Source organism: Hyaena hyaena, unplaced genomic scaffold (genome assembly GCF_003009895.1).
Source record: "Hyaena hyaena isolate Hyena2069 unplaced genomic scaffold, ASM300989v1 scaffold_775, whole genome shotgun sequence".
Taxonomy (NCBI): domain Eukaryota; kingdom Metazoa; phylum Chordata; class Mammalia; order Carnivora; family Hyaenidae; genus Hyaena; species Hyaena hyaena.
In genome coordinates, this window is record NW_024081400.1 from 854,946 (window position 1) to 868,484 (window position 13,539).

The 13,539-nt window shown below is 50.8% G+C and overlaps 1 protein-coding gene across 11 annotated transcripts in view; it reads left to right on the forward strand.

The window, feature by feature from the left end:
• Positions 1–13,539, forward strand: part of SLC41A3 (solute carrier family 41 member 3) — an 82,860-nt gene that overhangs the window by 29,292 nt on the left and 40,029 nt on the right. For 9 of the 11 annotated variants that reach the window (XM_039218523.1, XM_039218522.1, XM_039218520.1 and 6 more), the window contains one exon: positions 7,749–7,856. In XM_039218523.1, the coding sequence (XP_039074454.1) occupies positions 7,749–7,856 (108 nt within the window). Of the gene's footprint in view, positions 1–674; positions 929–7,748; positions 7,857–13,539 lie in introns of all 11 variants that reach the window. The other 2 variants (XM_039218527.1, XM_039218526.1) reach the window with 1 other exon arrangement.

Sequence of the window (13,539 nt, forward strand, 5' to 3'; positions counted from 1 at the left end):
AACCCACGAACCGTGAGATCGTGACCCGAGCCAAAGTCAGACTCTTAACCGGCCGAGCCACACAGATGCCCCAGAAGCACGTTTATAAGTTTTCTGGGGCCTTGAGAGTGAACAGGGCTGCGTTTCCTCTATGAACACAGCTTCTTCAATATACTCATGAGCCCTTGGATTCTGAAGTCTAGGTGGTCACTGGATGTGGCTTCTTTCGTGGGTACCCGCAGCCCTCTCAACCTTGAGAAATGAAACTCCTCCGAGGGCCGTGGGAGTGGGTCATTTAGGCTGAGAATTCTCCAGGCCGCACGAGTAGACGTGTGCAGAGGCGGGCAGGATTCTTGGTGGCCCTCACCAAGGTCAGGCCCCATGTGATTCTGTCTCCCTGAGTCCGGCCCAGGCCAGCGTCGGCTGGAAGGCTGGATGCTATCAAGGTCACTGTGAGAGCCTGTGAGCCGAGGGCGGTCCTGGCTGACAGCAGCCAGTCTCTGAGGCGAACCTGCAGGGGGTGGACGGACGGACTGCAGTTTGCCGAGGCCCCACGTGAGGCTCTGAGTCACGCTGGCCGTTATTCCTTGCTTGCGCTGGCCCTCGGCTGAGGGGCGTTCGGGGATCCCGCCCGCAGCTCGGGGCACTGGCAGCGTCCCCTGCGCGGCCTCCTCAGAAGCATATTATCCGTGCAGGAGGAAGACAGGACGCACGCGGAGGCCGTGCTCCCGCGAACGTGGTTGGCAGCCTGATCATGGTGGTCACCCAGCTCAATCTGGAGTTTCGCGTCCAGGGCAAGAAGCTGAGAGGCTTCAGCTGTGAGCTCACCCGGTCCCCCCACGGGGTCTTCCCTGAGACCGCCTTCTCTATCACGTGCCAGATCGTGGTGCCCATTCTGCTCTCGGGCTTGGGCATGTTGACAGCCGGCCTGGTGATGAACACCATCCAAGTGCGTACCGGGCATTTGGGGGCCTGGGGGGAGGGGAAGAACCGGGCTCCATGGGCATCACAGACAGGATAGGCCGGGGGGCACCAGGGGCCCTGAGCGGGGCTGCAGCCCAGCATTTCTGGGCTCCGTGGTGCCCCCAGGAGGACTCTCCGGGGGCCTCAGGTCTGAAATTCCAAGAAGCTTCTGATGACCCTCTCCAGGGTCAGCCCACACGAACCCCGTTAGCCTGGGGAGGTCAAACCGTTTTCCTTCCTGATTCATCATGCAGGGCCTGGAGGGGTTCAAGTCCTCTGCCGCTCACTTGCTACTTGAGGGAATTCATTAGCTCCCCCTGCGTCAGACGGGGCTGCCCCCCACCTGCCTCACTGGGCTGCGAGGACAAGTGTGCTTCCTGCTGTGGCCCCAAGGCTGATGGGCTCTGTTGCTGCCAGTCCCCGGAATCTCTGCGGGGCTGGGGTCCAGGCGGGTGTGGGGACGTGGTGGTCTCTGTCGAGCAGAAGCATTTGCGGGGAGGCCCTTGCGCGAGCACACACTCTGGCATGCACTCTTCTAGTCTGTCGGTGCCTTCGGATTGGTTCAGGTAGTGCTCTGTGAGCCACGGTCAGTTTGCTCTGTCTACCTAAACGTTTTTATATAGTTAGTGTGCGATTTGAGAAAAATTAGAAACTATACACAAGTGAAGAAGGAAGGGTGCCCGTAATCTCTATCAACGTTGTGGTGCGAGTCTATCAAGAACATGTAAACATGAATGAATATATGGGATCATACTATGTAATCTGCTTTTATTACACTTTTTTTTTTTGAGGGAGAGAATGCACACCTGTGTACATGAGTGAGGGAGGGAGAGGCAGAGAGAGAGAGAGAGAGAGAGAGAGAGAGAGAGAGAATCCCAAGCAGGCTTTGTGCTGTCAGCACAGCGCCCGATGTGGGGCTCAGTCCCAGGACTCTGGGGTCATGACCTGAGCCGAAATCAAGAGTCATGCTCAACCGACTGAGCCACCCAGGCACCCCTGTAATATGCTTTCTAATCAGTGAAATTAAATTTAAATTTAGTTTTGCAGCCCATGGGGACATTGCAGCCAGTGCTGTGCCTTCCTCAGTTCCACAAACATCTTCCTGATGGCAGCTCAGCATTCCCTGTGCGTCTGTGTCTGAGTTGAAGAGGGGAGGTCAGCACCCACCCTGTCCCCCGGTTTCTGGATGAGCCTCATGATGGCTCTGCTTAGCTCTCAGTGGATGGGACATTCACCCCTCTTGGGGCTAGGGCAGCCCTTTGTGTACTGGCCAACTTGCTGTTAGAAAGCATTCATCTGTGGGGCCCCGGGGTGGCTCAGTCGGTTAAGTGTTCAACTTCAGCTCAGGTCATGATCTCATGGTTTGTGGGTTCGAGCCCCGCATTGGGCTCTGTGCTGACAGCTAGCTCAGAGCCTGGAGCCTGCTTCAGATTCTGTGTCTCCGTCTCTCTCTGACCCTCCCCTGCTCATGCTGTCTCTATCTCTCCTTCAAAAATAAAGAAAACATTTTTAAAAAGGAAGGAAGGGAGGGAGGGAGGGAGGGAGGAAGGAAGAAAAGAAAGAGAGAGAGAGAGAGAAAGCATTATAGGCTTGCAGCCTAGATCCCTGTCTCTCCCACCTCAGAGCTTCACCTTGGGCTGCTCTAATAGTCTCTCACCCCTTCCGTAAGACCCTTCTCCAGAGGAAGACTCTGCTCTGTGTCTCTCTGTTTTGACCTTCCGTGGCCACCTCGTGGAACAGGGGTTTGAGCCCCTCCACCACACTGGGCGTCCCTCAGTTGGCTGCAGCCTGTGAGGGTATTTGTCAGTCAGTTGGGGCATCTCAGCAGGGTTTGGAAGATTGGATGGGAAGTCGGGGGAAGAAGGGCTCAGGATTGTGCCTGACCATCAGCAGGGGTGGCATAGGAGACCTTTCCAGGAGGAAGTCCTAACTGGAGGCAGTTTCCTGACCCCCTGTGTTAAGTCTTCGTCTGGGGGTCTAGCATGCAGAGAAGGGATGTGTTGGGAGGCAGGCACAGAGCATACCCAGGCAAGGCTGTCTGCAAATCCAGGCCTTGGGCCATACAGCTTTGGGAGGCCCAGCAGTTGGGAGGAACAGAAAACAGCCCTGGAAGACACGGCTCATTCTTTCTCCCCACTTTACAAATGTGCAGTGATTCCCAGGTGTGGTGAGGTTCAAGGGCATTCAGGTTTGCGTGGCTCCTGCGCACGCACCACCACCTCCCTGGGCACCCCTGCTCGGTGGTGCAGGGCGTGGCCTTGCCAGCACTGTTCCGGAGGGAAATTCCACCACAGAGGAAGGTGGCCTGGCTCCCACCGTTCCCAGGTTGTGGCATGCCGGGGCCTCCTGGCTTAGGAGCCTGCAGCAGGGATGACCCTGGTGGGGGTGCCTTGTGGCTGTCTCTTGCATAGTGGGCTGGCCCCAAGAGGACTGGTTGGGTGCTGGCTTTACCTACTCTAGATTTGGGGCCAGGGGTCTCTCTTTTTATGGGGTTTGGGTTCAATCTATAGTTGGGCCCAGGGATTGGGGCCAGAGAGTATCAGTTCAGGGTTTTTTTTCAAAGAATTATTTTTCAGTTATACAAGTAAGGGGATATATAAATGTTTCTCCCCCTTTCTCTTTTTTTAATGCTTATGTGGTGGGGGGGGGTGCAGAGAGAGGGAGAAAGTCTCAAGTGGACTCCAAGCTGGTAACAGTGAGTCCAATGCAGGGCTTGACGTCTTGAACCCTGAGATGATGTCCAGAGCCAAAGTTGGATGCTCACCCACTGAGCCACCCAGGCGCCCCCGTTTCTCTTGTTTATAAAATAAGTGTCTCAGCCATCAATCTCATCCCTGGAGGAAGCCTCTGTTATCAGGTCACGTGTATGCTTCAGGCCTTCTCGGGGGGTTATGTAGACCAGTGGGCACCAGAGACAGTGACGGCAGTTGTAATTCTTAGAGTGCGTGTGGTCTTTCTTCACTGAATCAGAGATGAATCAGACAGGGTGTCTGCTTGTGAGCAGCTGGTAGCTGAGCGCAGAGTAGGAGAGATGAATTCATTCATTCATCCAGTTCCTCGTTTATTCATTCAGCGTATTTTGTTGAATTCTGTGTTAGCTGCTCTCAGGCCCCGGGGGTGCAGTGGTGAGCAGAAACAGACCTGTCCCTGCCTCCGTGGCATTTGTAGCGTAGGGGGTGAGGTGGGCGCTCCATCCCACGAGCAGGTGTAAGGGAGTGAAGGCAGTGAGCAGACATTTGCCTGTGAAGAAAGAGGGAACAGTTCATTCTTCCTAGAGGAGTCAAAGAATGCGGTCAGTAGGACATTTGGAGTTGGAATTTAAAAGATAATATACTAGTTTCCAGGATGATGTGAGAGAGACAGAGCAGACAGTCCAAGCAAAGGGATCAGTGTGTGCAGAGATACAGACGGATGAGTGGGCGTTTGCAAGGAGTGAAGAGCAGCGAGCGGCCGTGGTCATGGGGGGGTGGGGGGTGGGGCGGTGCTGGACAGCCCCTGAGGAGGGCTCTCTGCTCTGCTCAAGTTGTATGCTGAGTGCAGAGGGGTTGTTCGTTTTGTCCTCGTTACTAGTTTTAAAATAAATGTGTATTTTATTGAAGTATAGCGTGGATGTGTTAAAATTTGTACAAGTCTTTTTTTTTTTTTTATGTTTTATTTATTTCTAAGAGAGAGAGAGAGACAGTGTGAGCAGGGGAGGGTCAGAGAGAGAGGGAGTCACAGACTGAAACAGGCTCCAGGCTCTGAGCTGGCAGTCAGCACAGAGCCTNAGAGGGAGTCACAGACTGAAACAGGCTCCAGGCTCTGAGCTGGCAGTCAGCACAGAGCCTGACGCGGGGCTCGAACCCACGAACCGCAAGATCATGACCTAAGTGAAAGTCGGACGCTTAACCGACTAAGCCACCCAGGCGCCCCAAAATTTGTACAAGTCTTACACGTACAGTTTGGTGAACCATCTCCGGATAAATGCACCTGTGTAACCACCACCCGGGTCAAGAGCATTCTCAGCCCCCAGGAGGCTCCTCCATCCTCCGCCCAGCCTAAACCAATCTTCTGCCTTCTAATACTGTGCATTAGTCTTGGCTGTTTTGGAAGCATGATACTCCCAGGGACATGGTTGTCTATTTCTTGTGTATTTTGCGGGGACGGATCTCTGGGTGTACGCCCAGGATCACAACTGGTCATGGAGGGTTATAAGGGGCCGAGTGACAGGTTGTAACTGTAACAGAACTGAACTGTGGCAGCCGGGTCAAGGCCACTGGGGAGAGCTGGGAGGCTGTGGCTGTGATTCGGAGCCTCGCAAGTGCAAGGACGTTTACCTCTGGCTGATTTCGGTGCTTATGGGGTGCCTGATGTGTCTCGATGTGACTTCTCAGGTCCCTGTGGCCATCCTTGTATCCCAGCCCACACCCATGTGACTACTGCAAAGACTCACCTCCTGCCCGTCACCCCCTTCGGGCTTCTTGTGAAAGTGGGGAGGATTGGGGGTGGCTGCGGGTGAGGTCATGCATGGCGCGCAGTGGAAGGTGACTCGAGCCTTGGGAGGGAGAGCAAATGGCGGGGAAGGAGAACCGAAGATCAAGCGTGAAGGACTCAGGATTAAAAGGTTAGGATGTCTGCAGCCTTTGGTCTCCTCACCTCTGGGGGCCACTGCTGGTAGAAAGCAGACTCGGAACGGATGGGTCAGGAACCACGAGTGCCGCAGAGCGGTAAGCGGTTTGATGCCAGCCCAGCCTTCCCCTCGGCTCGGTTCCGTCTGTTCTGTAACGGAGTTTCACAGCTGCGGAGCTGGAGGTCAGGCCTCTTGAACACCATGGACTGTTTCCTTGAGCATCAGTTCCCTAAGGCTGTTACGTACCCCAAGGACCCTCCAGGGTTGAAAAGCCTGTGTCCATTTTGAAGAATCAAGAATTATTGTTAGACCTTGGTTAACATGTCTAGCTTTGCCGCCTGCCTATCTGAAACATGGAAATAAAATCTTTTAAATTAAGTAATGAGAAGAAAAAGAGGTCAGGAGGAGGAGGGGGGCCCTCAGCGGAGGTCACCATGGAATCAGCAGAGGTCAGTTGCGGACGCGGGGAATGTGGTCGTGAAAGCAGCAAGGAGTTCGGAGGTGTGCCTGTCACACAGCTGGAGCCTAACACCAGCTGGGCTTGGGGGGGGGGGGGGGGGGGGGGGGGGGCGGGAGACGCCACAGCTCCGCGGAGTGTTTCACTCTCGGGTTGGTGGGGACTGGGTCTTGTGCATCAGCGGAAAAGAAGGTGCTTGGGAGCAGGCGGAGGTGGGAGGCCGGAGGAGGCTGGGGGAGAGGATGCCAGCCTCAGGCGAGGCTGGAGCCCAGGGAGGGCGGCTGTGCCAGGATCTGGGCTGGGACTTCTGTCCCTGGGTGTGCTGTGGCGCGCTGACAGCACAGCTGCTCGGGGGCCAGATGCTTCCGGAAGCCTGGGAGCCGCAGGAGGCCGGTGACCTGGTTTTCTTCGGAACTTCCCGAGGAGGGCAGACTCGTAGCTCCGTCAGAGCTGGGAATGGACTCTGAATTCCCCAGCTTTGCAGATGAGGTAAAGGGAAGAGGGAACCCCAGCCATGGGTGCTCTCCCTCCATCTAAGGACATGAAGGACGCCTGACCCCTTTCACTCCAGGCCCTGGAAGATGGACTCCCCTGGGCCCCCCCCCGACCCCGCGTATCTTCAGTCTCAGGGAACGGGCCAGACCCCAGGCCTTTTGTCTCCTAGCTGACAAAGTAGGAGCATTTTTTTAAGCTCTAGAATTGTAAACCTAGGAGGAGCTCTTTTAGTGTAGGGATCACAGGAATCTGTGGGGGCCTGAGACGTAAATTAAGTCAGTGAGGTGTTGAAAATTGATGGGGGTGGGGTGGGCATAAGCAGTCTGATCGTGTATACACAGGTGGGAATAATTTTCACCTCACAAAGAGGCTTTTTCTCCAGCTTTCTTGATACGTACATCCCTTTCATATTTTTTTAGCGTTTTTAAAAATGTTTTTATTTATTTTTGAGAGAGAGAGAGACAGGGAGAGAAACAGAGCGCAAGTGGGTCAGGGGCAGAGAGAGAGGGAGACACAGAATCCGAAGCAGGCTCCAGGCTCCGAGCTGTCAGCACAGAGCCCGACGCGGGGCTCAGATTTACAAACTGTGTGACCATGACCGGAGCCAAAGTCAGACGTTCAACTGACGGAGCCACCCACGTGCCCCCCACCCTTTCATACTTTTTAAAACCTTTTACCTCTGTGAGAGACCTGGATAGAGAGACATTCTGTCTGTTTTGACAAATCCAGAGTCCCCACATGATGCTCTGGGTCCCCGGGAAATCAGTGTCACTCCTTGGTCCCAGATGTTCTTATCAGCTGTCCCGTTCCTGAGAAATCTCCCAGCTTTGAAACTGGTGACTCGTTCGCGTTGCTGCAGACGCATGGGCCGCCCCGGACATGGCATGTTCTCGGACACAGCCTGGCCTCCAGGTTTCCCCGCTGCCGAAGTAACTCGCCTCAACTTCTCTCAAGAAATTTCGAAGATGTTGGGGCGCCTGGGTGCCTCAGTCAGTTAAGCGTCCGACTTTCGCTTGGGTCATGATCTCGCGGTTCGTGGGTTCGAGCCCCGCGTCGGGCTCTGTGCTGACTGCCAGCTCGGAGCCTGGAGCCTGTTTCAGAGTCTGTGACTCCCTCTCTCTCTGACCCTCCCCTGGTCACGCTGTCTGTCTCTCTGTCTCCTAGAAATAAATAAAACGTTAAAAAAAAAATTTCGAAGATGTGCCAATGTGTGTGTGGGGATTGATCTTATTCTCTCCCCACCAGCACTGGCCCGTGTTTGTGGAGGTTAAAGACCTGCTCACGCTGGTGCCGCCCCTGGTGGGCCTGAAGGGGAACCTGGAAATGACGCTGGCGTCACGACTCTCCACCGCCGTAAGTAGATACCTGAGCGCCTGGCCCACCTGCCCCCCAGGGACGGACACATGGGCGCCTCCCCGTCTTTCCTCACAGCCCGCTGGACAGGTGGATTTGCCTCTCTGAGGCTTGTTCTGTCACGATGCTCGGCCTGGCCGCCCCCCGGAGCCTGCTGCCCCGTTGTTCGCGGCCAGCGGGGCCGGTGGCGAGGCCAGGCGCAGCCCCGGTGCCCTTGGCTTCTCCTCTAACCCGCTGTGCCCTGGGCCCGGCTCCACACGTTCGTGCAGAAGCTGTGAGGAGCAGCGCGGGCTTACGGGAGGGATTTAGAGAGGAGACAGGAGTGTCGTCACCACCTCACCCATCTCTGTTAGGGGGTTTTCTCTCTGCGATGGCTCTGAAACGCCCCATCAGCAGAGGGGTCTTCTGGGGGGCCCCTAACTCACACTGTCCCTTGGCTCGCTCTCGTTCTCCCCCTCCGAGCTCTCCTGGGAATTGCAGTTCTTTTCCTTCTATTATGCAGAAGGGTCTCTCCCCTTCTGTGAAACCCGTTTCGCACCCAGGACGTGAACAAGGCCTGTGGCAACAGGAGGTGTGGTGTGGTCAAGAAACCAGAAGAGGGCAAGGCGTGGGGCCTGTCTGGAGAGTGGGTGGCGGTGGGCGGCCAGACCGTGGCCCCCAAAGAGCCACATCCTAATCCATGGGACCTGTGCATGGTTCCCTACGTGGACAGGGTCTTGGCAGGTGTGATGAAGTGAAGACCTTGACACGGGAGCTGATCCTGGATTATCCACGCGGGCCCAGTGTCATCACAAGTCTCCTTAGGAAGAGGGGGGACGGGGATGTTTCAGAAGAAAAGGCCACGTGAGGGAGGTCAAATCAGAGAGGGTGCTATGCCACTGGGTTTGAAGGTGGAGGAAGAGCCAGGAAATGCGGCTTTCCCTGCTGGAAAGGTGAAGAAACAGCTCCCTCCCTTGAACTTTCTGGGGGAGGAAGGCCCCATTGACACCTTGATTTTTGCCCCATAACACTCATTTCAGAATCATGGCCTCCAGAAGTGTGGGAGAACGCATTTTGGTTGCTTGAAGCCACTAGATGTATGATCATTTGCTACAGCAGTGGTGGGAAACTAACACTCAGGGTTGGATCATTTACAGCCCATCCATAAGGACATTGAAATGACTCAAGCAGCGGGGCGCCTGGGTGGCGTAGTCGGTTGAGCGTCCGACTTTTGCTTGGGTCATGATCTCGCGGTTCGTGGCTTCGAGCCCCGCGTCGGGCTCTGTGCTGACTGCCAGCTCAGAGCCTGGAGCCTATTTCGGAGTCTGTGTCTCCCTCTGTCTCTGACCGTTCCCTGCTCATGCTGTCTCTCTCTCTCTCTCTCTCTCTCTCCTAGAAATAAATAAAAATTAAAAAAAAAAAAAAAAAGACTCAAGCAGCAAGGAACTTGATGCAGACACGTGCCCGTATGGTTACATCGGTCAGTGTTTGAGAGGGAAAAAATGTTCATTGTAACCTCTTCCGTGGCGGCGTTTCAGGTGTTACATTTTTGTTTTATATGCTTTTATACGTTTTAAACATTTTCTGCAATGACTGTATCTTAGTGTTGCAATTTGTTTGAAACACAGAAGACGTGGAGGGGAAGCACAACTATTAGTATAATTCACTACAGCTCTCTGTCCAGGGGGGCAAGTAGCCCCATTACGGTCACAGTCGCTCCACACGTCACTCCCTTTGCAGTCACTCCACATTCATTCTTTATTTTTTTTAAATCACTGTATTAAGGTGTAAATAATAAAAACTCACAGATTTTAAGTGTACAGGTCAGCGAATTTTGACAGATCTACATCCCTAGGTACTCTCACCCCAGTCGAGATACGGAACACTTCCGTCTCCCCAGGAGATGTTTCTTTGTGCGCTCAGTACCCGTCTCCCACCACTCTGTCCTGGCAACTCTGACTCAGCTCCTGTCTTATTGATGACTTTTGTTTCCGACTCCTGTTCATGATTTTTAAAAACGCCCCCAGTGTGACTTGAAGGAGAAGAAGAATTTTTTAATATTTTATATGTATCTTGTTTTATCCATGTTATTTTCCTTATATTGTTCTGATGTTTTTCAATAACGTAATAGGCCAGGAAAAGGAAATAAGAGCCTTAAATATTGGGAAGGAGGAGAAAAACGCGTTACTGCTATCGATATGTTTGCCTTCTTGGAAAAAAATCTAAGCAAATCGACTAGAAAACTATTAAACTAAGAACTTAGCTCAATAAAGTGACCTGGTTTCAAGATATCTAGATGAAATTTAAAAATATATGTGTATTAACATACTTAAATGTGTGTCTATGTACACACTAGAAATAATCATTTACAGAATACAGTTGGAAGAGAGGTATCTTTCAAACCATTAATTTTATTTTTTACTTTATTTATTTACTTATTTATAATAGAATATGCTTTTTTAAAAATAGCTTATTGTCAAGTTGGTTTCCACATAACACCCAGTGCTCATCCCCACAAGTGCCCTCCTCCATGCCCATCACCCCCCTTCCTCCCTCCCCCACCCCCATCAGCCTTCAGTTTGTTCTCAGCATTCAAGAGTCTCTCATGGTTTGCCTCCCTCCCTCTCCCCCACGATGTCCCCCTTCTTCTCCCCCACGGTCCTCCGTCAAGTTCCTCCTAATCCTCCTATACGTGCAAACATATGATATTTGTCCTTCTCTGCCTGACTTATTTCGCTCAGCATAACACCCTCAAGTTCCATCCACGTTGCTACCCGTGGCCAGATTTCATTCTTTCTCATTGCCATCTAGTATTCCATTGTATAGATAAACCACATCTTCTTGATCCATTCGTCTGTGGATGGACACTTAGGCTCTTTCTGAGGAACCTCCACACTGTTTTCCAGAGGGGCTGCACCCGTTTACATTCCCACCAACAGTGTAGGAGGGTGCTCATTTCTCCACATCCTTACCAGCATCTATAAGTTCCTGATTTGTTCATTTTCACCACTGTGACTGGCATAAGATGGTGTCTCAGTGTGGCTTTGATCTGCATTTCCCTGGTGATGAGGGACGCTGAGCATCGTTTTATGTGTCTGTTGGTCATCTGGACGTCCTCTTTAGAGAAGTGTCTGTTCCTGTCTTCTGCCCATTTCTTCACTGGATTACTTGTTTTTCGGGTGTATAGTTTGGTGAGTCCCTTATAGATTTTGGATACTAGCCCTTTAACTGATAATGTCATTTGCAACTATCCCTCCCATTCTGTCAGTTGCCTATTAGATTTATTGATTGTGTCCTTTGCCGTGCAGAAGCTTTTTATCTTGACTAGGTCCCAGTAGTTCATTTTTGCTCTTGATTCCCTTGCCTTTGGGAATGTGTCAAGTAAGAAATTGCTGCAGTTGAGGTCAAGGAGGTTGTTTCCTGCTTTCTCCTCTAGGGTTTTGATGGTTTCCTGTCTCACATTCAGGTCTTTTATTCATTTTGATGTTATTTTTGTGTATGCTGTGAGAAAATGATCTAGCTTCCTTCTTCTGCATGTTGTTGTCCAGTGCTCCGAGCACCATTTGTTAAAGAGGGTGTCTTTTTTCCATTGGATACTTTCCTGCTTTGTCAAAGATTAGTTGGCCACACATTTGTGGGTCCAGTTCTGAGTTCTCTATTCTATTCCATTGGTTTGTGTCTGTTTTTGTGCCAATACCATGCTCTCTTGATGATGACTCTCTTGATGATGATGATGACAGCTTTGTAGTAGAGGCTAAAGTCTGGGATGGTGATGCCTCCCATTTTGGTTTTCTTCTTCAATATTTCTTTGGCTATTTGGGGTCTTTTGTGGTTCCATACAAAATTTAGGATAGTTTGTTCTAGCTTTGAGAAGAATGCCTGTCCAATTTGATTGGGATTGTATTGATTGTGTAGATTGCTTTGGGTAGTAATGACATTGTAACAATGTTTATTCTTCCAAACCATGAGCATGGAATGTTTTTCCATTTCTTTGTGTCTTCTTCAATTTCCTTCATAAGTTTTCTATAGTTTTCATCATAAAGATCTCTTATATCTTTGGTTAGGTTTATTCCTAGGTATTTTATGGCTTTTGTGCAATTGTGAATGGGATCAGTTTCTTGATTTCTCTTTCTGTTGCTTCACTGTTGGTGTACAAAAATGCAACCGATTTCTGTGCGTTGATTTTGTATCCTGCAACTTTGCTGAATTCATGGATCAGTTCTAGTAGGCGTCTGGTGGAGTCTGTCGGGTTTTCTATGTAAAATATCATGTCGTCTGAGAAAAGTGAAAGTTTGACTTCTTCTTTGCCACTTCTGATGCCTTTGATTTCCTTTTGTTGTCTGATGGCTGACGCTAGGACTTCCAGCACTATGTTAAACAACAGTGGTGAGAGTGGACATCCCTGCCTGATCTCAGCGGGAAAGCTCTGTTTTTCCCCATTGAGGATGATGTTAGCTGAGGGCTAGAATATGCTTTTAATAACAGTACAAACCAGAGGAAATAATTCAAACAAGGCTGCATAGGTCATCTCATTTGCACATTTCACAAAGCAATCATGTACAATAACTAATACCCTAATTACTCAAGAAAGTGTGTATTCGTACAGAAAAAGAATTACCAGAGGTCACATAATATTTATTTTCAAAATAGACGAGATGCCTTTCAGTGGACTTCACTGTACCCCAGAGAGATACCCAAGATTCATGTTAGAATTTCAACACAAAGAAAACTTTGCAGATAAAAAAACATTTACACAGACTCAGGAAGAAGAAACATCTTTTTAGAAGTTACGTGAGGATTTAGTAATATTTTAAGAGTGATTTCAGCTGGAGTTGCCTCTTTAGTGAACAGACGGGGGCACTGAGGCTCACCATGTGATGCCATCAGAGATGAGAACCCAAGCACTCTGGCACCAACAAGTTCTTTTTTTTTTTTTTTTTTTACAAATAGTTTATTGTCAAATTAGTTTCCACATAACACTCAGTGCTCATCCCCACAAGTGCCCTCCTCCATGCCCATCCCCCCTCCCCCCCACATCCATCAGTCCTCAGTTTTTGTCAGCATTCAAGAGTCTCTCATGGTTTGCCTCTCTCCCTTTCCCCCACCATTTCCCCCCTTCTTCTCCCCCTTGTTCCTCCGTCAAGTTCCCCCTAATCCTCCTATACGTGCAAACACATGATATTTGTCCTTCTCTGCCTGACTTATTTCGCTCAGCATAACGCCCTCAAGGTCCATCCATGTTGCTACACGTGGCCAGATTTCATTGTTTCTCATTGCCATGTAGTATTCCATTGTATATATAGACCACGTCTTCTTGATCCATTCATCAGTTGATGGACATTTAGGCTGTTTCCATGATTTGGCTGTTGTGGAGAGTGCTGCTGTGAACATTGGGGTCCATGGGCCCCTATGCATCAGCACTCCTGGGTCCCTTGGGTACATTCCTAGCAGTGCTATTGCTGGGTCCTAGGGGAGTTCTATTGTTAGTTTCCTGAGGAACCTCCACACTGTTTTCCAGAGGGGCTGCACCAGTTTACATTCCCACCAACAGTGTAGGAGGTGGCACCAACAAGTTCGATTACATACCCAGAAGGCACTGCGTAGAGGAACTAGGGTTTCTAAAACCAGACATATTTTTTTTTTTTTACAAATAGTTTATTGTCAAATTAGTTTCCACATAACACTCAGTGCTCATCCCCACAAG